At 42.6% G+C, this 24019-nt stretch overlaps 1 protein-coding gene across 4 annotated transcripts in view; it reads left to right on the plus strand.

The window, feature by feature from the left end:
* The first annotated feature begins 256 nt into the window (after positions 1-256).
* Positions 257-24019, plus strand: part of Psen1 (presenilin 1) — a 43480-nt gene continuing 19717 nt past the window's right edge. Inside the window, exons 1-5 of one of the 4 annotated variants that reach the window (XM_048362699.1) lie at positions 257-392; positions 7832-7913; positions 8005-8144; positions 18863-19113; positions 22520-22661. In XM_048362699.1, coding sequence (XP_048218656.1) covers positions 8058-8144; positions 18863-19113; positions 22520-22661 — 480 coding nt within the window. In that variant the 5' untranslated portion in view covers positions 257-392; positions 7832-7913; positions 8005-8057. Of the gene's footprint in view, positions 393-483; positions 758-7831; positions 7914-8004; positions 8145-18862; positions 19114-22519; positions 22662-24019 lie in introns of those variants that run through there. The other 3 variants (XM_048362702.1, XM_048362700.1, XM_048362701.1) reach the window with 3 other exon arrangements.

The following is a 24019-nucleotide window of genomic DNA, read 5'->3' on the forward strand; positions in this document are numbered from 1 at the left end:
ATACAGCGATAGAGCTGGTCCGCATTGTGAGTACTGTAGGAAAATAGAGATTGTTCGGCTTGTGATGCCATCACTCGCAGACTGGGAGACGCAGAGCCTACTTTGCATGTCTCTGTTGCCCGCAGCCTCTGCAGATTCGGCCCCGCGCTCCCAGCCAGTTGTCTCAAGTGCGCACGGTGGCGCAAGGCGCGCGTTGCCGGAAGCTCTGCCCCCTCTCCCCAGGGCTGCTCGCCAACGACGCCAGGGCCGGAAATGACGACACGGGTGAGGCCTCCAGGGCGGGGCCTGGGACGGGCAGCTTGTAGGGCCGCGATTTCACATCGGAAACAAAACAGCCGCGGCTCCAGAGGAAATCTCGCTGCCAGCGGGCGGCCCCAGCCGGGAAGGAGAAGGTGCGTGATTGGGACTCCGAGTGGGCGGCGGTAAGGAGCGCCCCTGGCCCTGCGCGGACACCGATGCCCGCGGGCAGGGCCCGGTCCTTAGTGGCCGCGGGCCGCGGAGCTGGTGTCCTCGAGGCTGAGGGGCGGGGTGCGGCCGGGGGGAGACCGAGGAAGCCCCGCGTGGGGAACGAGGCGAGGCGGCCGGTTTCTCGGGCTCCCGGCGCGGCGCGGCCAAGTTGCAGTGAGAACTCTCAGAGCCTCGGTCTCTCTCCCGGGCGGGCGCGGGCGGGGGGGGGGGGCGCCGGGAGCCGGGATTGGCCTGTGACTGGAGGTGCAGCGGGGAAGGGGCAACGCCCGGCCCGGGGCCGCCGGAGCTAGTGAGTCCCGAGTTTGTCTCTGTCCCGTAGTGAGTGGCACTTGGGGCTGAGTTCCCCTGGTCTCGCTTGCCGGGGGGAAGACGGCTCCGGTGCTGCTTCCTTCCTCCGGACTGTCACGGTGCTCTGTGACCGATGCCTGCCAAGGGTCTCACTTTTTTTTGCCTTTTCATCCCTCTCAGTCTTGAGTGTGTGAACACTGTTGTAGTTAAGTGGTTGGTTTTATGCACATCAGACTGGTAGCGGAGGAGTCTGCAGTGCAGAAGGGAATTGAAGTGACTTTTTACATGATTCAGGAGATTAAATGAGGGTTTGAGCACTGATCTGTTGGCAGAATCTTGGGTGATCAGGACATAGCAACCAATTGAGGAGCAAGGCTGAAAGTGTAAAGTTGACCCAGGAGATTTTAAGTTTAGACAATGGGAAGAGGCCATTTCAGAAATAAGGAAGTTGGGGGGAAAAGAACTGGTGGGGAAGTAGCTTTGGAAGTATCACTTTTGAAATGTCAGTGGGTGAAAATGCCTGTGGTCCAGGACCTGATCTGTAAACACTCACTGGTTGATGTTGGAGGCGAAGAAGATATGCCTAAGGGACAGACATGTAGGAACACTTAGTAGTGGAGGCAGTTGAGAATGAGTGTGCTAGAGCCGCTATAGTGCAGTGTCACAAAAGCTAAGAAAGGTCTTTTAAAGTAAATACTAACAGAAGCAATATCTGATTCTGTAATATCCCCAGCACCTATCACAGTGTCTGGTTACAGAAGAAAGCCAATGGGTGTGGGATTTTGTTGTTTGATTTTCAAAGTACTGTGGTTTGAACTTAAGGAATTAGCTAAGCAGGCCCTCTACCACTTGAGCCATGCCCCCAGCCTTTTTTTTTCTTTATTTTTCAGGTAGGAATTTTGTGGTTTTTGCCCAAGACAGACCTCAGACTGCAGTCCCTCCTATTCCTACTCGTCTTCCCCCCCCCCCCTCCATTAACAGGCACATTCCCCCACTTCTACTTGTCAGTTAAGATGGGGTATCATTTTTTGCCCTTGATCCTTTGAACCAATATCCTCCTCATCACTGTCTCCTAAGTATCCGGAATTACAGGTATGAGCCACAGTGTCTAGCAGGTTCAAAAGTGTTAATGTTGGGTTCACAATTCTTCATTCAGTTCCTTGTTTAAGTTGCGCCAAAGAAGAATCAGGCAGTGTTGATTATAACCAAGAGGTTGGCAAATTAAATATAAGAATCACTTTTTATTTAAAATTAGCTGTATTCTGTTGATTAGATCTGAGACAGTCACCCATGGTGACTTTATTAGAGAATTCTTTATTAGAATTCTTTATTAGAGAATTACTGAAATTAAGTAACATTTTGGGAAATAGTCTTTTTTTTTTTTTTTTTTGCCAGTCCTGGGGCTTGAACTCCAGGCCTGAGCACTGTCCCTGGCTTCTTTTTGCTCAAGGCTAGCACTCTGCCACTTGAGCCACAGCACCACTTCTGGCTGTTTTCTATATATGTGGTACTGAGGAATCAAACCCAGGGCTTCATGTATATGATGCAAGCACTCTTGCTACTAGGCCATATTCCCAGCCCTGGGAAATAGTCTTTATAATTAAGAGCTTAAGACAGGAGTGATACCAGTTAGAATGGCCTATACTCTGAACTCAGGTAACAACAAATGCTGGAGGAGGTGTGGGGAAAGAGGAACCCTTCTCCATTGTTGGTAGGAGTGCAAAGTAGTACAACCACTTTGGAGAACAGTATGGAGGTTTCTCAAAAAGCTCAATATAGACCTACCCTATGACCCAGCCATACCACTCCTAGGCATCTATCCTAAACAGCAGGTCCCAAGATATCAAAAAGACATTTGTACTTCCATGTTGATCACGGCACAATTCACAATAGCCAAAATATGGAAACAACCCAGATGCCCCTCCACAGATGAATGGATCCAAAAAATATGGTACCTATACACAATGGAATACTACATAGCGATTAGGAATGGTGAAATATTGGTATTCGCAGGGAAATGGTCAGAACTGAACAAATAATGTTGAGCGAAACAAGCCTAGAACACAGAAAACAAAGGGGCATGATCTCCCTGATATATGACTGTTAAGAAAGGGAGACGGAGAGACAGTAGAGACCAGGTCTGTGAAACCAAAAACTTCTTGTCAATGGTATTTCCCACAGGATTGGGGCAGCAACCCAACAGTATGTAACTAAAACCAAACAACTACTCAACATATATAGGTCAAAAATTGACCTCTCAGTGGAATACAATAGCTCAAAAGCTATGTATGTACGTTCATATAAGTCTACTGTCGACATATTGTCTAATATCGACATTACATTTAAAGCCCTAGGCAAATTTTCTTGGACTTGGCCACATGGATACTGTATATGTTCTTGATACATTGTGTATTGTATATATGTCTACCTGACCTAGAGAAGGGAAAGAAAAACAGGGCGTAAGATATCACAAGAAATGTACACACTGCCCTACTATGTAACTGTACCCTTTTTGTACAACACCTTGTCAAAAAAAATTGTATTCAATTAATAAATACATTTTTTAAAAAAAGCAGCTGGGAATATGGCCTAGTGGCAAGAGTGGCCCTGGGTTCGAGAGGCCCTGGGTTCGATTCCTTAGCACCACATATACAGAAAATGGCCAGAAGTGGTGCTGTGGTGCAAGTGGCAGAGTGCTAGCCTTGAGCAAAAAAGAAGCCAGGGACAGTGCTCAGGCCCTGAGTTCACGGCCCAGGACTGGCCAAAAAAAAAAAAAAGACAGGAGTGATAGTGCATACATGTAGTTCCAACTTCTGAGGTATTAGAGGCCAGAGGATTACTTGAGCCCATTAGCTCTAGGCCAGCCTGGGCAACACTCCAAGGCCATGTCTTGATGGGGAAGGGAAAAAGAAGAGGGAGGTTGTGGGCAAGGGAATACGATAGTACAAGACCATAGTTCCATATCCATAGTTCTGAAATGTAAACACCAAAAGGTGTTTCATTAGCTATAATTTAACAGGAAAATCTGACCTGTTACCTAGATAAGGTTATTTTATGTACTTGTTCTTGTTTTATTGAAGACAATGTGTTTGATTTGGGTGATTCTAAATACAGTTGGGGACACTGAAGAACATATTTGCATCATATTACCTTTAAAAGATTCAGAAATTCTGACCTCTAAACTTCTTAAAGGTTTCAGATAAGAAGTTCTGGGTTCCATCTTCTGAGCCAGCAGTATCATTTATTTTAAAACAAGTTGCTACAGTAACTATATAGCTGACATCCCCCAAACTCAGCAGCTTGGAGGTTTCTCACTCTGCTTCAAGGTGTAGGTGTGGATTAGCTGGGACCATTTGCATCTTCTGGGGCTCAGGCTTAAGGGAACAGTATCCATGTTATGCTCTTCTCAAGGCAACATCAGATGTGCAGGAAGGCAAGGCCAACTTCACAGTATAGTTTTAAGTATCTGCTAGCATCACATCTACTAAGGTTGCATTGACTACAGCAAGTCATGATCATGCCCAGAACTTAGGGTGAGTAGAAGACGGCACCCTTCACAAAAGCCAAGCCCAAAGTCACTACAAGAAATGTAGTGGTCCCTTGACACCAGATACCAAAATCTTATTACACTTCAGTGCTTATATAAAATGGTGTAGTATTTAGCTGACTTAGTTCAGTGGTAGAATGCTTGCTTACCTACCATATGAAGGGATCTGGGTTTGATTCTCAGCACCACAAGAAAAAAAAAAAAAGAAAGCCAGGTGTCAGTGGCTCAGGCCCATAATCCTAGCTACTCAGGAAGCTGAGATCTGAAGATTAGAGTTCAAAGCCAGCCCAGGCAGGAAAGTCCAGGAAACTCTTATCTCCAAATAACCAGAAAAAAAGTTGGAAGTAGAGATGTGGTTCAAGGAGTTGGTAGAGTGCTACCCTGGAGTGTAAGAGCTAAGAGACAGTGCTTAGAGCCCCTGAGTTCAAGCCTTAATACTTGCATATAAGCTATAAGCTACACAATCCTCCAGCACCTAAAAATCATCTCAGATTCCAATACTTAATATAATGCAAATGTTATGTACATAGTTATTCTATGTTGTTTATAGACAATAAACAATGCTATAATGACAAGGAGAAAGTCTGTACATGTTTGGTACAGGTACAATTCTGTTTTTTTGCCAAATATTTTTTATCTTGGGTTGGTTGGGTCCAAGGATGCTGAAGCTGAAGATGTGGAGGATAGATTGTCTATTCTCCCTTTGGGGATGGGAGGGATAGATGGAAGAAATATTTATTTGCTGAATAATGACCTAATCTAGCACAGATGGTTCACAGAGGTGGAGTGGGATGGAAAGGGGGAAAAAAGTCTCTAAATAGGATGTATCACCATTCTTGCTCTTTTTAGCACCAACCACTGTCAAAAAGTCTCAAGAACTGGGGAAATAATTTACTTTTAATATTTTAAAAATTACAAGTCTTTCCAGGATGTATTTTTTGTCTTTATTTTTATTTTAGTTTGGTTACATTTGCATTTGAATCTGAGCCTTTATACAAAGCAGAGCCAGGTGTAGTGGCACATTCCTGTAATTCTAGCATTCATCAGTCAGAAGCAGGAGTGTGAGTTCAGGGCCAGCACTAAGATAAAATACTGAGACTCCCAATCAGATTAAATACATAACTCATAAAAATCCATGTAGAAAGAAAGCTGGGAATGTGGCTCAGTGATAGAGCCCTTGTCTTTGTTCCTAGAGCCTCTGGGTTTCATCTCCAGCACCCAAATAAAAATCAGTGCCCCAAGTAGAGGCTTTCCCAGCCCGCCCATATAAACAGTACTTGCACTGCTTGTCAAAGAGAAGTTGGCAAAGTGACAAGACTGAATAAATACTTTTATAAGAAGAAAACTCCCAAACTTATTTGGGCCTCGAAAATTATTAGTGTCACAATGCAGATGTAGCAAAAATCCTTTTTAAACTTATTTTCTAAGTGAAAGAAGCTAAAGAAGTGGCTTAGAGACATTGAAGCAAACCACAGCCTTTTGTGCTGGATAAGCAAGCTCATGATTAGGTTATTGTGGTGGTCAGAGGGCTCTGCTGTGAATGTGTAAGACCTCTGTGTGCCTTTGCCACACTGCCTGAACAGTGGGGTCATTGACCTTCTTGTAGTCATCAGTTGTTTTCAGCTGTGATGGGACCAAAATCAGCTGTGGCTTGGCCTGCCCCTTTATTTCTATCAACAGTGTGTGTTTGTTTCCCTGGCTGGCCCTACTGCCTACTTCTGCTCCCTTCTGAGCACCATGGGAAGGCAGCTCTCGTTACAGTATTGTGATCTTGGGAGCATCGGGAGCTCTGGATGCCTGGAAAGCCCGCATTGGGCAACACACTACTTGGGTTATTCACTTGTCCCTTTACTGTGCGCTGACTTAATTCCTTCTCTCCTCAAGTTTTTGTTGTCGTTCTTTCTGTTTTCTATGGCTCTGGACATAGAACCCAGGTCCTCATATGCTAGCTAGGCAAGGACTTTTAATCACTGAACAACGTCCTCAGCCCTGTAATGAAGATAGTTTAGGTAGTATGTATAGATCAGAACACTGTTTTAAGTATGTAAAAAGATCTTTCCCTTCTATATTTCTCAAGCTTTCCTATGAAAAGGAAAAGTCAAAGTGGTAAATAATTGAGTGATAGGAATTAAGGTAGCAAAGGTGAATGGGTACCTCTCTGTAAAATAAACTGCCAGATCACACACCAGAGGCTGAGGGGTGGCAGGAGTAGGTAATTCCTGCCCTCGTTTATGTGTTCTGAAGCAAATCACTGAATGCTCTGGGTTCCCTTCTGCTTTTTGTGTTGTTGTTGGTGGTGGGGATACAGAGATTGAATCTGAGACAGGGCCTCACACATGCTAAACTTGAGAAACAGGGCAGGGCTTTACACATGCTAAATGTGTTCTACCATGGAGCTACACTGCCAGGCTCTGCCCCATAAGTGAACATGTTACCTGTCCACCTTACTTTGGGACATGTGCTAAGGGTAAAAGGAGACAATAGAATTTTGCACAACTAGGGCTTGGGATATAGCCTAGTGGCAAGAGTGCCTGCCTCGGATACACGAGGCCCTAGGTTCGATTCCCCAGCACCACATATACAGAAAACGGCCAGAAGCGGCGCTGTGGCTCAAGTGGCAGAATGCTAGCCTTGAGCGGGAAGAAGCCAGGGACAGTGCTCAGGCCCTGAGTCCAAGGCCCAGGACTGGCCAAAAAAAAAAAAAAAAAAAGAATTTTGCACAACTAAAAGTACTAGACAAATAATTTTATGGAGATCTAAAAATGCTGATGTTAATTGTACTCATTAACTGACTTGTGTAACTGTAACCCCTCTCTCTGTATATCACCTTTGCAATAAAATTTAAATTTAAAAAAATGTTGATGTTGTCAGCATAGAAAATGAAATGTTGAAAACATTCCTAAAGGGGCTGGGGATATGGCCTAGTGGCAAGAGTGCTTGCCTTGTATATATGAGGCCCTGGGTTCAGTTCCCCAGCACCACATATACAGAAAACGGCCAGAAGTGGCGCTGTGGCTCAAGTGGCAGAGTGCTAGCCTTGAGCAAAAAGAAGCCAGGGACAGTGCTCAGGCCCTGAGTTCAAGGCCCAGGACTGGCCCAAAAAAAAAAAAAAAGAAAGAAAACATTCCTAAAAAGCATTTAACTCCCTTGACTCTAAATCTGAGGTTATTAAGGGTCTTTCATGTTTAAGGTTGTGTGTGTGTGTGTGCGCGCGCGCGCACGCGCGCGTACTCTACTACTTGAGTCGCAACCCTACTTTCAGCTATTTTTTCCATACAGGCTGGCTTTGAACCATGATCCTCAGATCTCAGCTTCCTGAGTAGCTTGGTTTACAGGCACGTTCTTTGTGTTTGAGAGCTCATTGCCAAAGAGGTGTCTCAAGCTGACAGTGAAGAATCTGTCAGCCAAAGTTCATGCCAAATGAACACATTTCTGGTTTGCTAATTGGCATTGTATGTATTTGGTTGGTGTGGGTGGATTGACTAGGATTTGACCAACCATGGGAAACCTGGCAAAATCCTATTTCAGACTTAATCCAGGAGCCTGCAGTGACAGGGTGTCCTCAAGGTCCTTAGACAGCCTGGTCTGGAAGAGAACACATGAAAGAAAGGTCTGTTTCTGGTGAATAAATTCATGAAGGTGTTTTTAAAATGAAAGCATGATATTAATACACAAAGTCCCATTTTCTTTTTCCTTTTCAGAACCCCAAGAGGCTTTGTTTTCTGTGAAGAAGTATTTCTATACATTTGCTCCAATGACAGAGTTGCCTGCACCCTTGTCCTACTTCCAGAATGCACAGATGTCTGAAGACAGCCACCTGAGCAATAGTGTACGTAGCCAGGTACCGTGTCAGCTTCTGAAACTTCCCTTGCCAGATTGTGGGCTCATTTACATCCCCTTACCTTTAAGAGAGGCTGAGGGTCTGCAGTTTTTGAATTACAATTGAGAATGAAGTATGATACCCTGTGGTGCTGAGAGACACAGGGCTGGATTTGTTTTGTTTTGCCAGTCCTGGGGCTTGAACTCAGAGCCTGAGCACTGTCCTTGGCTTCTTTTTGCTCAAGGCTAGCAGTCTGCCACTTGAGACAGAGCGCCACTTCTGGCTGTTTCTATATATGTGATGCTGAGGAGTCAAACCCAGGGTTTCATGTATACGAGGCAAGCACTTTACCACGAGGCCATATTCCCAGCCCTGGATTTGTCTTGTTTTCTTGTTTCTTCTGTGATAATAGAGGCAAGCACTCCATAACTAAGCTACTTCCCAGTCCTGCAGGGCTGTTCAAGACATGGGTGTTTGAAGAATTTTATTGGGATGCATGAAAATAAAATAATGAGTTGGTTAAAAATTTATTAAGAGAGGTGGATAAAAATAATCAAGGGAATGAGTTTGATCACAATACATTATATGTGTATATATGGAACTATCACAGTGAAACTTCTTTGTACTATTAATATATGCTTAAAAAAGGAAGAAAAGACATGGGGATTTCTACAGTTCCTCCTTGATGTATATCACCTCAAATGAACCTTTCTCCAACTTCCTGAGTCCTAAGCACCTCATGGTCTGAATCATTTAATATCTTACCTGTCTTACTCTTCTGTAGGCTGAGTATTTTATTTGCTGATCGGTTGGTTGATAAATTAATTGGTTGATTGAGAGACAGATTCTTTTTTTTTGTTTATTAATTGAACACAAATTTTTTACAAGGTGTTGTGCAAAAAGGGTACAGTTACATAGTAGGGCAGTGTGTACATTTCTTGTGATATCTTACGTCCTGTTTTTCTATCCCTTCTCTAGGTCAGGTAGACATATATACAATATACAATGTATCAAGAACATATACAGTATTCACAGACTTGGTCTCTACTGGAGAGACAGATTCTTACAATGTAGCCCAAGCTGTCCTCAGAACTCTTGCCTTAGCTTTCTGAATACTGGTTTTACAGGTGTGTGTACCACCAGGCCTGGCAGGGCTGAGATTATTTTCTTTATCTGTTATCTATCCATACGCACAATGCAAGGCTAAATGTAGTAAGTTCAAAGAGACTATATAAAGTGGGATGAAAAAAATTAACAGTATAGTTTAAATTAAATCAGATCCACAGGCCTAATTAGCCTCTGATAGTGTTATTGTACTGTGTTTAGTTTTCCTACTTAGGTCCAAGTGAAGTGAGAAGAGAAAGAAGTGAAACTATAGAACATACTGGCTTTTGCATGGCAGTAAAGTTGGAAATCTTAGGCACAGATCTTTGTTTGTCTAGAAATAGTCATCTGAAGCTTAATACTACGGCCCCATAAATGTTAAATATTCTCTAACCATTTGTTTCAACTGTTCTGGGAAATGACAGCCTTCTTTGGCTCTGGCCTAATGGTTACACCTCTAACTCAGGGAATCACAGAGCTGGGACAGATGCTGGGTGGAATTATGACTGTTACTGGAAACATTGCCTACAATTAATAAACTTTTTCAAGTTTTCCACTTAATCTGCCAGTCTTTGGTTATGCTACTCTTTCAGTTCATTCTACAATGCAGGCTTAGGACTATACATTTCTGATTATGGAAATCCAAATAATACAGTCTTATAGGATTGATTCTTTCCCAACTTTTGTTTTGGCATTGCTAGGAATCATACCCTAAGACCTTGGGCATGCTAGGCAGGTGTTCTACTGCTGAACTACACCGCTTGCCTGAGAGCTGAATCCTTTTGTAACTACATACTCACATTAGCTAAGAAATCATATTTAGGCCATAAATCCATCAACATAATGGATTCTTAACTCTTAAGGTATGTTGGCTATTATATGAGCATATGTGCATAAAATATTGAAATAGAGGATATGATATTTGTGAACATTCGTTATAACTATGTTCATGTGTATATCTTGAAAAACATTAGAATTTGTGATGTTCTACATTTTTAAATTTTCACCCAAGTTCATACTCAGTTTCACAAAATTATAAACTAAAGTTTGACAAAAACTTACTAGCACAGTAAAAAACAAAGTCTTGTAACGTGTAATGACACCAAATTCTTTTGAAATCACAGTAGCATGAACAACTCTTGTATATAACATAGTCGTAATTCTGCAGCTCATTTTTAATGTACCATAGAAGGAGCTAGAGTCAGCAGCTCATTGTCTAAACCATGTGATTTAAAACCATAATTCACTTCTGTTCTTAAATCAAGCTGACCTGTGCATTTAATATGACTGATGTAAGAATTTTGAATACATACATAACAAATCCTAAAGTATTTATTTAGTCAGTGAATACTTATTGAACTTTAAATATGAGTTAGATATTTTTCTGAGTGCTTCAGTACATTAATTGAGCAGATGACAAACAAACCCTTTATGCATAGAAGCAAACTTCCACATATAAGATGGAGTGAGGACACTCCATGTGCCTAATCATCTGGGAATTTGAGTGCTGCTCCCATGGTGGTTCATGCTTAGCTACTCAGAAGGATAAGATCTAGAGGACTGAAGTTCAAAAGCCAGCCCCAACAGAAGAAAAAAGAAAGCTGTGAGTCTCTAAATAATCAGTAAAATGCTGGGTGGAGGTGTGGCATAAATGCTAGAGTACCAGCTGAGCAAGCAAGTACAAGAACCTAGAGTTCAAACCCCATACTGAAAAAAAAAGGCAAAGGCAGTTTGTTTTTTACAAGTGCTTGATTTTACTGATAGTAAGAGGACTAAAATATTAAATTTACACTGAGATTTCCTCCTATATTTTAACTATTAAGCATTTGCTAACATGTTAACAAAACTATGGTGAATGAAGTAGACTGTTTCCTATACTGCTGAATTTCAGAACTGATAAAATTTATATGAAAGCAGGATGCTGGTGGCTCACACATGAATTCCTAGCTACTCAGGAGGCTGAGATCTGAGGATTGCAGTTCAAAGCCAGCCCAGGCAGGAAAGTCTGTGAGACTCTTATCTCCATTTAACCACCAGAAAACTGGAAGTGGCACTGTGGCTCAAGTGGTAGAACACTAACCTTGAGCTGAAGAGCTCAGGGACAGCACCCAGTCCCAGAGTTTAAGCCCCATGGCTGACAAAAACAAATAAACAAAACACTTATATGAAGATATGAAGAGTGAGTAGGAATGTGTCTTAGTGGTAGAGTACTTGCCTAGCATGCATGAAGCCCTGGGTTCGATTTCTCAGTACCACATAAACAGAGAAAGCTGGAAATGGCACTGTGATTCAAGTGGTAAGAGTGCTAGTCCTGAGCCAAAGAAGCTCAAGGACAGTGCCCAGGTTCTGAGTTCAAACCCCAGGACTGGCCAAAAAAAAAAAAAGAAAGAAAGAAAGAAAAGAAAACAATCATAACAATTATATGAAGAGCAGCTTAGCAATATGTTAGAATCTGAAATTACTTTGACCCAGCAGTTACATTTGAGAGAATTTACCCTACCACTGTGCCCACACATATTAAATGAATAATGATTCATTCATATGCTGGCTATATGATTGTTTAAAATTTTGAAAAAGAAGAAAAGAATAAGGAGCCAGTTGCATTTTCACATGCCAGGAATCCCAGCACTTTGGGAGACTGAAGCAGGATGAATGTGAGTTTGGGACCAGCCTAGGCTATCCATTGACAACCTGTCTCAAGATGGGGTAAAAGAAAAGAAGGAAGGGTGTGTTTATGCACTGATTTGTAAGCCTCTAAGTCACATAGTTAAGAAAGCAAAGTGTTCCTGGTGCTGGTGGCTCACACTTAGCTACACTCCTAGCTACTCAGGAGTCTGAGATCTGAGGATTGTGGTTCAAAGCCAGCAGGGGCAGAAAAGTCTGTGAGACTCTTATCTCCAGCTAAACCACCAAAAAGCCATAAGTGGAGCTGTGGCTCAAGTGGTAGAGTGTTAGCTTTGAGCAAAAAAGCTAAGAGATAGTGCCCAGGCCCTGAGTTCAAGCCCCAGGACTGGCACCAGAAAACCCCCCAAAAAAACTCAAACAAAACAAAAAAAACGAAGTACAACACTGCAAATGGAGTTGGAGAAGGTTTACAAGAGAGCAGTAACAGAATACAGGAGGGTTGGGAGTGGTATTAGGACATAAGATACTTAGGAGGGTGACTTTTACTGCATATGTTTTAGGCATTTCTATTTTAGGCCCACTTAAGTATTTTACCTTTTAAAAACTTAAAATAGTGTCTGGAGTACTAGTGAGAGTGAGAGAGTGCATGTGTGGCTTGGGGCTGACCCTGCTCTAGTAGAGCATTTTTATTTCCGGGCAGGCAGGGTGGGGTTGGTTCCCATTCTTCATAAACCAGAACATCCAGTGGAACAAGTGAGTGATGGCTTCTCTCCCATCACAGTCAGCCCTAATTAAGGTGTGTTCACACAGTCTAAGGCAAGGGCTATAGAGTTGCACCAAGAACCTAGACTTGGAAGCACAAAACTAGGATTTGATTCCTACCTCTGCTGTCTTCTTGATGTGAGATTTTGGACAAGTTGGTTTTGTGAATCAATGAGATATGTGAAAGTGCTTTGTTTAAATTATCAATTGCTATGTTAAGGTACCTGGTTTACTTGCATTTTAGTTTTTAACAAATATTTATCCGGGGCTGGGAATATGGCTTAGCAGTAGAGAAGTTTTTAACAAATATTAATCCGGGGCTGGGAACGTGGCTTAGCGGTAGAGTGCTCGCCTTGCATGCGTGAAGCCCTGGGTTCGATTCCTCAGCACCACATAAACAGAAAAAGCCAGAAGTGGCGCTGTGGCTCAAGTGGTAGAGTGCTAGCCTTGAGCAAAAGGAAGCCAGGGACAGTGCCCAGGCCTTGAGTCCAAGCCCCTGGACTGGCAAAAAAAAAAACAACAAAAACAAAACAAAAAAAACAAATATTAATCCACCTATTGAGTTGTTAAGAATTGTATTGCTAAACACTGACCTGACAGGTTTCCCAGTTACTTAGTCACCTTCTTTTCTGAGAAAATAGTTCTCCTCCACAATTGCCATTCTGTCCCTGCCCTCCAGACCTAGCTTTCCCCAGGACTTTCATCCTGCTCTGGGTTTAGAAAAGATTATCTTCTTTGGTGGGTGGGGCTTCTGTTTTTATCTCTTAAGTGCCAGCATAATCTCCTTTCCATTCCTTTTTTTTTTTTTTTTTAAACCAGTCTTGGGGCCTGAACTTAGGGCCTAGGCACTGTCCTTGAGCCTTTTTTGCTCAAGGCTAGCACTCTACCACTTCAGCCACAGTGCCTCTTCCGTTTTTTTTCTGTTTATGTGGTACTGAGGAATTGAACCCAGGGCTTCATGCGTGCTAGGCAAGCACCATACCACTAATCCATATTCTCAGCCTCCTTTCCATTCCTTACATGATTAGGGGGTCTCAGATATTGTCCCTTTGGGGTTTAGGGCTTCTTCTTGCCTTTTACACTGAGTAAGAGGGACTAGTACCTTTGGTTGTTTATTTGTTTTGTTTTTGTTGCCAGTCCTGGGCCTTGAACTCAGGGCCTGGGCACTTCCCTGGCTTCTTTTTGCTCAAGGCTAGCACTCTCCCACTTGAGCCACAGCGCTACTTCTGGCTGTTTTCTATATATGTGGTGCTGAGGAATCGAACCCAGGGCTTCATGTATACAAGGCGAGCACTTTACCACTAGGCCATATTCCTAGCCCCGGACTAGTACCTTTGGAAGTCACCTTTCTCTCTCTGCTTCCTCCTGCTACTCCTTACCTGTGCCATTCTTTATCATCCTCTCGTCTTATATATTCAGTCTCTTCTAATCTCACTTCTTTACTTTGACCTGACAAGTACACCCAAGTCTCTAACAGCACTAAAACAATTTATGAGTTGGAGTCATGTTCTTACCAGATTTGTCCTTACCTTCTGAATTTCCATTTATTTCCCAGTCCACTATCATTTTGATCTGACTTCCCTCCCCACTGCTCTCATTTTATAAAAATCCTTAGGGAAGCTGAGCGCCTGTGGCACAAACCTGTATCCTAGCTACTTAGGAGACTGAGGGCTAAGTAAGGATTGAGGTTCAAAGCCAGCTGGGACAGGAAGGTCTGTGAGACTCTTACCTCCATTTAAAAAACTACCAAAAAGCCAGAAGTGAATCTGGCTCAAGTGGTAGAGTGCCAGCCTTAAGCACAGAAGCTGAAGGACAATGCCTAGGATCTGAGTTCAAGCTCCAGGTCTGGCACCAAAAAAAAAAAAAAATTCCCTAGGGAATGTGCTGTTGGCAGGTTAGGTGTCTTTTCAGCCCTTACCTTCCCTGCCTGTTGACAACACCTGGATCATGCCCCTCTTTTGCTTCTGTGCTGTATGATTCTAGACATTCTCTTCCGTCCTGCTTTTTTATCTCTTGCTGTTCTTTCAGATCCTGCTTCTTATGCTTGGGGGTTAATCACCCTCTCACTGTTTGCCTTCTGTAAATATTTGTATTAATGACCACCAAGTCTAACTGCTCATGTTTTCCACCTCCACTCTCTTCCTGAGCTTTTGTCCTTTGCCCTGAGCTTGACATTCCTGTTGTTAGTGGCCTTTGGAACTCCCTGCCTGTACTTCACATTCACATACAAGGCCTCTTTTAGCCTGCTTACCTCTTGTGTTCCCTTGCTCTGTCAGTGCCACCTGCCTTGTTCTTTGTGCTAGAAACCTCAAGAGTCACCCTGGACTGCTCTTGACTCTTCACCTGAAACTTGAAAAGAAGCCCTATCCATTTCACTCCTGAAGTATTTTCCTCTTACTTTTGAAACGTTATCTAATTGTGTCACTTCTGCAACCTAACAGTCTTCATGACTTTCTTTTGCCTACACAATAAAGTCTAAAATCCATGGCTTAGCAAAGTTTACAGCCTGTTCCTAAAACTGCTGTAGGAACTTTGTTTTTGTTTTGGAAATACTTTGAAGTTTGAATTCAGGACTTTGATCTTGCTAAGGCAGGTGCCTCTCTTTCACTTTAGCCATGGCAGCCCATACCTTAGGGTGTCTCTGTGTGTGTGTGTCTGTGTCCATGTCTATGCCATCTATGTGTCTATTTTTGAGCCCAAGGCTTCACACATGATAAAAAAAAACTATTACTTAATTACAACCCAACCTTTTAATTTTTTTGCTTGTATTAGTTATACAAGAAAGAATTTCATTATTATGTCTTCTCCGTTCATGTTTATACTGTATTATAAACAAGCTCATCCCTCTGTCAGAATTCTTTCTCCCCAGTTTTGTGTGTGTGTGCATACACGCATGCACATGTGCTCATGCTCTCATGCATGTATGTGCCAGTCCTGGGGCTTGAACTCATGGCCTGGGTACTGTCCCTGAGCTTTTATTGTTTACAGCTAGTGCTCAACCGCTTGAGCCACAAGTCTACTTCTGGCTTTTTGGTAGTTAATTAAGAGATAAAGAGTCTCAAGGACTTTCTTTCCCAGGCTGGCTTTGAACTGTGATCCTAAGATCTCAGCCTCCTGAGTAGCTAGGAGTAGAGACAAGAGCCACTATACCTAGCTTCCCCAGCCCTTTTTGAAATTTTATTTTGCTAGCCCTGAATGAACTTGTGATTCTTCTGCCTCAGCATCCTAAGTGCTAGAATTACAGGTGTGCTCCACTGTGCCTGACTCAAAGTCTAGATCATATTAATCTCATTATTATCACAGCAATATACTAAAATAGAATTTTGAAGATTACTTGTGAGATGGGTATTTTGGAAATGAAAAGTACTTTCAGACTGTACCAAGGCTCCAGAGTTTCCATGTTTTGTTATGTTTTTTTTTTTTTTGTGTGTGTGTGTGTGTGTGTGTGTGTGTGTGTGTGTGTACTGGGTCTTGAACCTCTGGGCCTCATGAATTAAAAAAATTATTTTTGTTGAAAGGGTGATGTGCAGAGGGGTTATTTTTACAGAAGTCGATAAAGAGTACATTTCTTTTTGGACAATGTCACCCCTTCCCTCGCACTTGGCCTCATGGTCTTACTTGGCTTTTTGCTAGCTAATTGGAGATGAGAGTCTCCCGGAATTTGTCTACCCAATCTGACTTCAGATCTCAGCCTTCTGAGCAGCTAGGATTATTATAGGCATGACTTCTGGAGGCAGAGCCTCCCCCATTAGCTGTGGCTGTTTGCTTACCTGCTAACTCATGGTGACTGACTGTGAGAATTACAGGGAATACAGACATCACAGTCCCTGTTAACAGTCATTTTACACCATTATTAAATGTGGGATTTATTTATTTATTTATATTTGGTCAGTCATGGGGCTTGAACTTGGGACCTGGGTGCTATCCCTGAGCTTTTTTGCTCAAAGCTATTGCTCTACCACTTAGAGCCACATTGCCACTTCCGGGGTTTTCTGGTGGCTAATTAGAGGTAAGAATCTCATGGACTTTTTGCCTGGGCTGGCTTTGAACTCTGATTCTCAGATCTCAGCCTCCTGAGTAGCTAGGATTACAGGTATGAGCCACCAGCGCCCAGCTTTGGGTTTTATTTATTTATTTATTTTTGCAGGTCCTGGGGGCTTGAACTCAGGACCTGGACACTGTCTTTGAGCTTCTCTGTGCTCAAGGTTAGCGCTCTACTATTTGAGCCATAGCACCACTTCTAGCTTTTTCTGTTTATGTGGTACTAAGGAATCAAACCCAGGGCTTTGTGCATGCTAGGCAAGCACTCTACCACTAAGCCACATTCCCAGTCCCTGGAATGTATTTTTACTGAGCAGTAGTAACACTTAAAGCAATAGTTACCCTGTAGAGTCAATGATGAGGTAAAGGAGTAGCTTGTTCTCCATCTTCTCAGTGAACTTGGCTTAACCTAGCTAATTTCATCCTAACCAGCCAGCAGCCATGACTGTCAGTGTTCATCTCCTATTCACTTATCTGTGAGAAAGCAGAGTACTTGAGGGTTGTTTTTTTCTCCTTTCACCCATTGTTACTCGTTTTACCCTTTATAAAAACAGTTTCAAGGTATGAACAGTGATTCTAAAAGAGAAGTTGAACTTAAAAGATTATGACAAGGGCTGGGAATATGGCCTAGTGGCAAGAGTGCTTGCCTCATATACATAAAGCCCTAGGTTCGATTCCCCAGCACCACATATGTAGAAAATGGCCAGAAGTGGCGCTGTGGCTCAAGTGGCAGAATGCTAGCCTTGAGCAAAAAGATGCCAGGGACTGTGCTCAGGCCCTGAGTTCAAGGCCCAGGACTGGCAAAAAAAAAAAAAAGATTATGGCAAAATAAACCTGGGAGCGAGAGGGTTTGTTTGGCTCAGTGGTGTAGAACACTTGCCTAGTATACACAAGGCCCTGGGTTCAATCTTCACACACGCACACACACAAACTAAAAAAAAAAAGAGAAAGAGCCAACTGGTGGCTGACTCCTCTAGCCCTAACTACGCAGGAGGCTGAGATCTGAGGATCATGCTTCTAAGCCGACTGGGGCAGGAAAGTCTATGAGACTCTTAACTTCAATAAACTACTCAGAAAAAGCTAGAAGTGGTTCTGTGACTCAAGTGGTAGAGTACTAGCCTTGAACAAAAGAAGCTCAGGGACAACGCCCAAACCCTGAGTTCAAGCCCAAGACTGGTACCAAGACAATAAAAGAAAGGAGAGAGGCAGACAGATAGAAGATAAACCTAAGATAAGCACAAATGTAACGAATGATACTGGATTAAGGGCCTAAGGAAAGTAGACTTGCTCAGCATAACCATCAGAATTGTGTAAAGCCCAGTTGTTCTTTAGGAGAGGTATTTTTGGTTGTTTTTTGTTTTTGTTTTTTTTTTTTTTGCCAGTTCTACGCCGTGAACTCAGGGCCTGAGCACTGTCCCTGGCTTCTTTTTTGCTCAAGGCTAGCACTCTGCCACTTGAGCCACAGTGCCACTTCTGGCCATTTTCTGTATATGTGGTGCTGAGGAATCAAACCCAGGGCCTCATGTATACGATGCAAGCACGCTTGCCACTAGGCCATATTCCCAGCCCCTTTAGGAGAGGTTTTTCAGTTGGAAATTTTTTATTTTATTTTTGTCGGCCGTGGGGTTTGAGTTCTGGGCCAAGGCACTGCCCCTGAGCTCTTTAGCTCAAAGCTAGCACTCTACCACTTGAGCCACAGTGTCACTTCTGGTTTATTTTGTTTATTTTAGGCAATTGTAGTTTTCATGCAATTAAAAGAAGTAGTACGGACTATCACTGCATCAACTTCAGTCTTAATGAAAGTTGTGTAGTTCCTTGCATAATTGGTATGAAACTGAGTAGAAAGTGCTCATGAATTGAAACGATGGGATCACTTAGCTTGCAGCTGTGGCATATCAGAACCGTTTGATGTAGTTGTCTATGTTTCAGCCAGACCTCCAAGGAGAAATCCAGTTGTTTTAGTTGCAAAATGGAAGGAGAGAGTGCGTGAGCTAAGACCCTGGTAAGAGGTAGGACTTGGCTGCCCTCAGAGAACAATAGTAAATAATTTGGGCTTTTGCCCACTGCCTATAAATTGGTTCTTTCTTGCCTCAAATTTTCAAAACTCCCCTGGTAACCACCCACTGCTGTTAACCAAAGACCTAATTGTTACATATTCTGCTAAGAGTGTGATTGATTTACTGATAAAGTTTTTCTTGTGGTTTTAGAATGACAGTCGAGAACGGCAGGAGCACACTGACAGGCGGAGACATGGCAACCCTGAGCCAGTATCTAATGGTCAACCCCAGAGTAACTCACAGCAGGTGCTGGAACAAGATGAGGAAGAAGATGAGGAGCTGACATTGAAATATGGAGCCAAACATGTCATCATGCTCTTTGTCCCTGTGACTCTCTGTATGGTGGTAGTTGTGGCTACTATCAAGTCAGTCAGCTTTTACACCCGGAAAGATGGGCAGCTGTACGTAAGACTTTTTGTGTGTGTGATTTGTTACTGTCAAGGCCAGTAGCTTTTCTTTACAGCATGATGCCATCACCTTGAAGGCCTCTGCCCTGAAGGAGCATGAATGAGTAGACTGTAAGCAGTGCACAGGATGCATGAAGTGGCAAAATGAACACCACAGGATTGATGTCTGGATGGGGTCATTGAATAGGGCTGGATTTGTTTGGAATGGAAAAATGTGAAGTAGTCTTTCTTCAGAGCCATTGGGGCTGTCATTCCTATGCCTGGAATGAGCTTTTCTTTTTCTAAGTTTGGTGGACTCAATTCTCAGCATCTTTCGTGTTTTTTTTTTTTTTTTTGGCCAGTCCTGGGGTTTGGACTCAGGGCCTGAGCACTGTCCCTGCCTTCTTTTTGCTCAAGGCTAGCACTCTGCCACTTGAGCCACGGCACCACTTCTGGCTGTTTTCTGTATATGTGGAGCTGGGGAATTGAACCCAGGGCCTCATGTATATGAGGCAGGCACTCTTGCCACTAGGCCATATCCCCAGCCCCCAATTCTCAGCATCTTTCTCATTTTGGCTGAACTGTTAGTTCCTGACAAATAACTTTTCTTACCTCCAAACAGTATTGAATCCTTCTTTTCCCTAGCATCCTATACTTTTTCGTTTGTCACAATTTGAAAATAGTATGTTTATTTGCATTACTTAATGTGTGATTTCCTTTTTGATTGTCTCCAGGGTGACACATAGTTACTTATTGAGTGGATGAATAACTAGTGCAAGCTGGTATTCTCTAGACTTAGGGAGCTTTGTGTGGAGCTCTTAATGTTAGCCCTTGGCACCCAAGAAAAATGCTCATTTCAGATGTCATTTAGTTCCATCTCTGGGAACTAGAGTTGAGGAAGAGTTTTAAGGGAGTTTTAGAATGAAAAGTTGGAAAGTGTCCACAAAACAACAAAGTGTTCTAAAAACTAAGCTCTTAGCCTTTTTTTTTTTCCTGGTCTTGGGCCTGGGCATGGTCCCTGAACTCTTGCTCAAAGCTAGTGCTCTACCACTTTGAGCAGTGCTCTACCACTGTTAGCCACATGCCACTTGCAGATTTCTGGTGGTTAATGAGATAAGAGTCCTATGGGCCTTCCTACCTGGGCTGGCTTTAAACTATGATCCTCAGATCTCAGCCTCCTGAGTAGCCAGGATTACAGGTATGAGCCACCAGCACCCGGTGCTTCTAGCTTTTTGAGAGTATGGCTAAGACACAAGTAGAGGGCAGGAGTCAGAAATAATAGTGTCAAAAGGTTTGGGGAATATTATCTATGTAAGTTAGTTTTGCCAAGGATTGGTAAACTACAACCACAGGTCAGATCTGGCTACCTTCTGTTTTGTGACTAAACACCTGACCATATCCATTTGTTTATGTTTTGTCTATCACTGCTTTCACACCACAGTAGGAGAATTGAATGGTTTCCACAGAGACCATGTGACCCACAAAGTTTAAAGTGCTTACCACTTGGTCCTTTACAGAAAGCTTGTTGACCCTGTCACAGAAAGTCAGATGGTAAAAATAATTTGAAATCCCATAGAGAGCCAGGCTCTGGTGGCTCCTGCCTGTAATCTTAGCTACTCGGGAGCCTGAGATCTGAGGAACGTGGTTCAAAGCCAGCCTGGGAAGAAAAATCTGTTGGACTCTTATCTCCAACGAACCACCAGAAAACTGGAAGTGGTGCTGTGGCTAGAGTCACAAGTGGTAGAGTGCTAGGTTTGAGCAAAAAGAGCTCAGGGACATTGCCCAAACCCTGAGTTCAAGCCCCATGACTGATCAAAAAAAAAAAAAAAAAGAACAAAAGAAAGAAAAGAAATTCCATAGAGGAGTATAGAACTAGACACTCAAGCCAGACACGCATGGTTCATGCTTAAATACTAGCTACGTAGGAGACTGAAATCTGAGGATTGAGGATTGAAGTCAGCCCAAGCAGGAAAGTCTGTGAGACTCTTTATCTCTAATTAAGCACCAAAAAAGCTGGAAGCATAATTGTGGCTCAAGTGGTAGAGTGCTAGCCTGGAGCAAAAAAGTTTAAGGATAACACCCAAGCCCTGAGTTCAATCCCTAAGACCATACCAGCAAAAAAAGAAGAAACTGGCAGTGAAGATTGGTATAACAGCTTCACCATTGGTCAGGGAGCAGACTGGAGCTCCATTCTTCATTCATATAGCAGGAAGGATTTGAGTAGAAAGGGATAGATGACTTCTTTTTTCAATATTCTTTTCTGAGAAATTCCTTGTATAACACATCTGCTTAGAACTCATGGCCATTACTTAGTTTCATGGCCACACCTATATAGAGAGGCAGAAATAAAGCCTTTAGGGAGGGAACATTGGAACCTAGAATAAAAGTGATTTTTATGTGAGTGAGAAACAAGGGAAAGATGGATGTGTGATGCTAAGTCAAGATAACTTAAGTTGCAGTCACCATACAGATAAAAGATAATAGTTATGAGCCGTCTTATCTTCCTCTGACAACCACTTGTCAGCCTGAGTAGTTTACTTGACAGAATCTGGTTGTTTAACAGGTTATTAAGAAGCTGTGAGGAAAACATTGCATGAGGTAATCATTTGAATAGAAAGCCTCCACTAGGGCTGGGAATATGGCCTAGTGGCAAAGAGTGCTTGCCTCATATACATGAAGCCCTAGGTTCGATTCCCCAGCACCATATATATAGAAAATAGCCAGAAGTGTTGCTGTGGCTCAAGTGGCAGAGTGCTACCTTTGAGCAAAAAGAGGCCAAGGACAGTGCTCAGGCCCTGAGTTCAAGGCCCAGGACTGGCCAAAAAAAAATAAGAATTACATGTTGCACATGTCATGTGAAACCATAGCTTCTATTGTTGATGATCCTTTTGTATCCCCTTCCTGTGGTTGTCCCTGCACTATTACTGTATCTCTTCTGAGTACACTGGATATATTAGAACTAGGGAAGTGAAAGGGAATATCAAAATCGAGTGACAAAGGATAAAAAGACAAATGACTCCAAAAGCAATACTTGCAAAACCATTTGGTATAAACTAACTGAACAGCTCATGGGAGGAGAGGGAAAGGGGGCAGGGGGAGAGGGGAATGAGGGAGGAGGTAACAAACAGTACAAGAAATGTACTCAAGGCCTAATGTATGAAACTGTAACCTTTCTGTACATCACTTTGACAATAAATAAGAAGGAAAAAAAAATTACATGTTACAATAAAATTCAGCAGCAGTTTAAAAAAAAGTTTCCACTAGATGGAGCCACTGCCTGGTTCACATGTAAGTTCATCTCCATAGCTTAGATACTTCCTTTTATTCTGAAGCAATTGAAGTGTTAATTAAAGACAACAAACTGTGGTGTTGGAGGGAGTCCCATTAACACTTAGCTAGACTTTTGTATTTTGTTTTGTAGAATCTACACCCCATTCACAGAAGACACTGAGACAGTGGGCCAGAGAGCCTTGCACTCCATTCTGAATGCTGCCATCATGATCAGTGTCATCGTTGTCATGACTATCCTCCTGGTGGTTCTTTATAAATACAGGTGCTATAAGGTAAGCTTTGTGTTCTGCTTTGTTCTTCAAGAACAAATGTTTCTATACCTACATAATGTTTAACTCAGTGAATATAATGTAATGTCTCCTGATTTCTCTAGTGTTGTTGGCTGTTACTCGGTATTATAAAAATCAGTAATCTTTATGTAAAAACTTTTACAGTTACTTCTTTAGGGTAATAGTCTAGATGTGGAATTTCTGGGGCAAATTGTCTGTGTTTTACTCTTAGTATTCACCATTCCTTCAAGGAAGTTAAATCAATTTGTATTTCAAATGAATAGTGATTGAGAGTATGTTTTTCCTGCATTGAATTTTTTTTTTTTTTGCCAGTCCTGGGGCTTGAACTCAGGGCCTGGGCCCTGTCCCTGAGCTTCTTTTGCTCAAGGCTAGCATTCTACAACTTGGGCCACAGTGCCACTTCTGGCTTTTTTTTTTTTTTTCTGTTTATGTGATAGTGACAAATTGAACCCAGGGCTTCATGCATGCTAGGCAAGCTCTCTACTACCAAGCCACATTCCCAGCCCAGCATTGATTTTTGTAAAGAACTATACCAATTTATAGATAAACAAAATGTCTTAATTTGCACTTAGCTGGTCACATAGCCTTTAATGCTCACAAACTTTAATATTATAATGATTAGCTTGCTTGTTGAACTTTTCCATCTGTGGTCTGACATTATTATATGGTGACCATTGAAAATGAAAGGTCTGTATGGTGGTGACAGTTCAGGAAGCTTTTGTCTGTGTGTGTGAGTGTGTATATGTGTGTGATTATGTCAATCCTGTGGCTTGAACCCTGGGCCTGGGTGCTTTCCCTAGGCTTTTTTTTGCTCAAAGTTAGCACTCTACCACTTGAGCCACAGTTTCACTTCTATCATTTTTGGTGCTTAATTGGAGGTAAAAGTCATAGACTTTCTTGCCCAGGCTGACTTTGAACTGTGATCCTTAGATCTTAGCCTCCTGAGTAGCTAGGATTACAGGCATGAGGTGCCTGGCAGGAAACTTTTTTTTTTTTTCTTTTGTCAGTCATGGGGCTTGAACTTGGGGCCTGGGCACTGTCCCTGAGCTCTCCTGCTCAAGGTTAGTGCTCTACCACTTTGAGCCACAGCACTACTTTCATTTTTCTGGTGGTTAGTTTCCCTCTTTCTCTTTATGTATATAGTATTGGAATTTGAACTCTGAGTCTACTTGCTAAGCAGGCTGCCCGCTGCTGATCCCCACCTAGTCCATTTTTTATTTTTCATTTTTTGCCAATCTTGGGACTTGAACTCAGGGTCTGGGCACTGTCCCTAGGCTTCTTTTGCTCAAGGATAGCACTTGAGCCATAGTGCAACTTCTGACCCATCTCTTGATCTCTAC

Source organism: Perognathus longimembris, chromosome 14 (assembly GCF_023159225.1).
Source record: "Perognathus longimembris pacificus isolate PPM17 chromosome 14, ASM2315922v1, whole genome shotgun sequence".
In the NCBI taxonomy this organism is placed as follows: domain Eukaryota; kingdom Metazoa; phylum Chordata; class Mammalia; order Rodentia; family Heteromyidae; genus Perognathus; species Perognathus longimembris.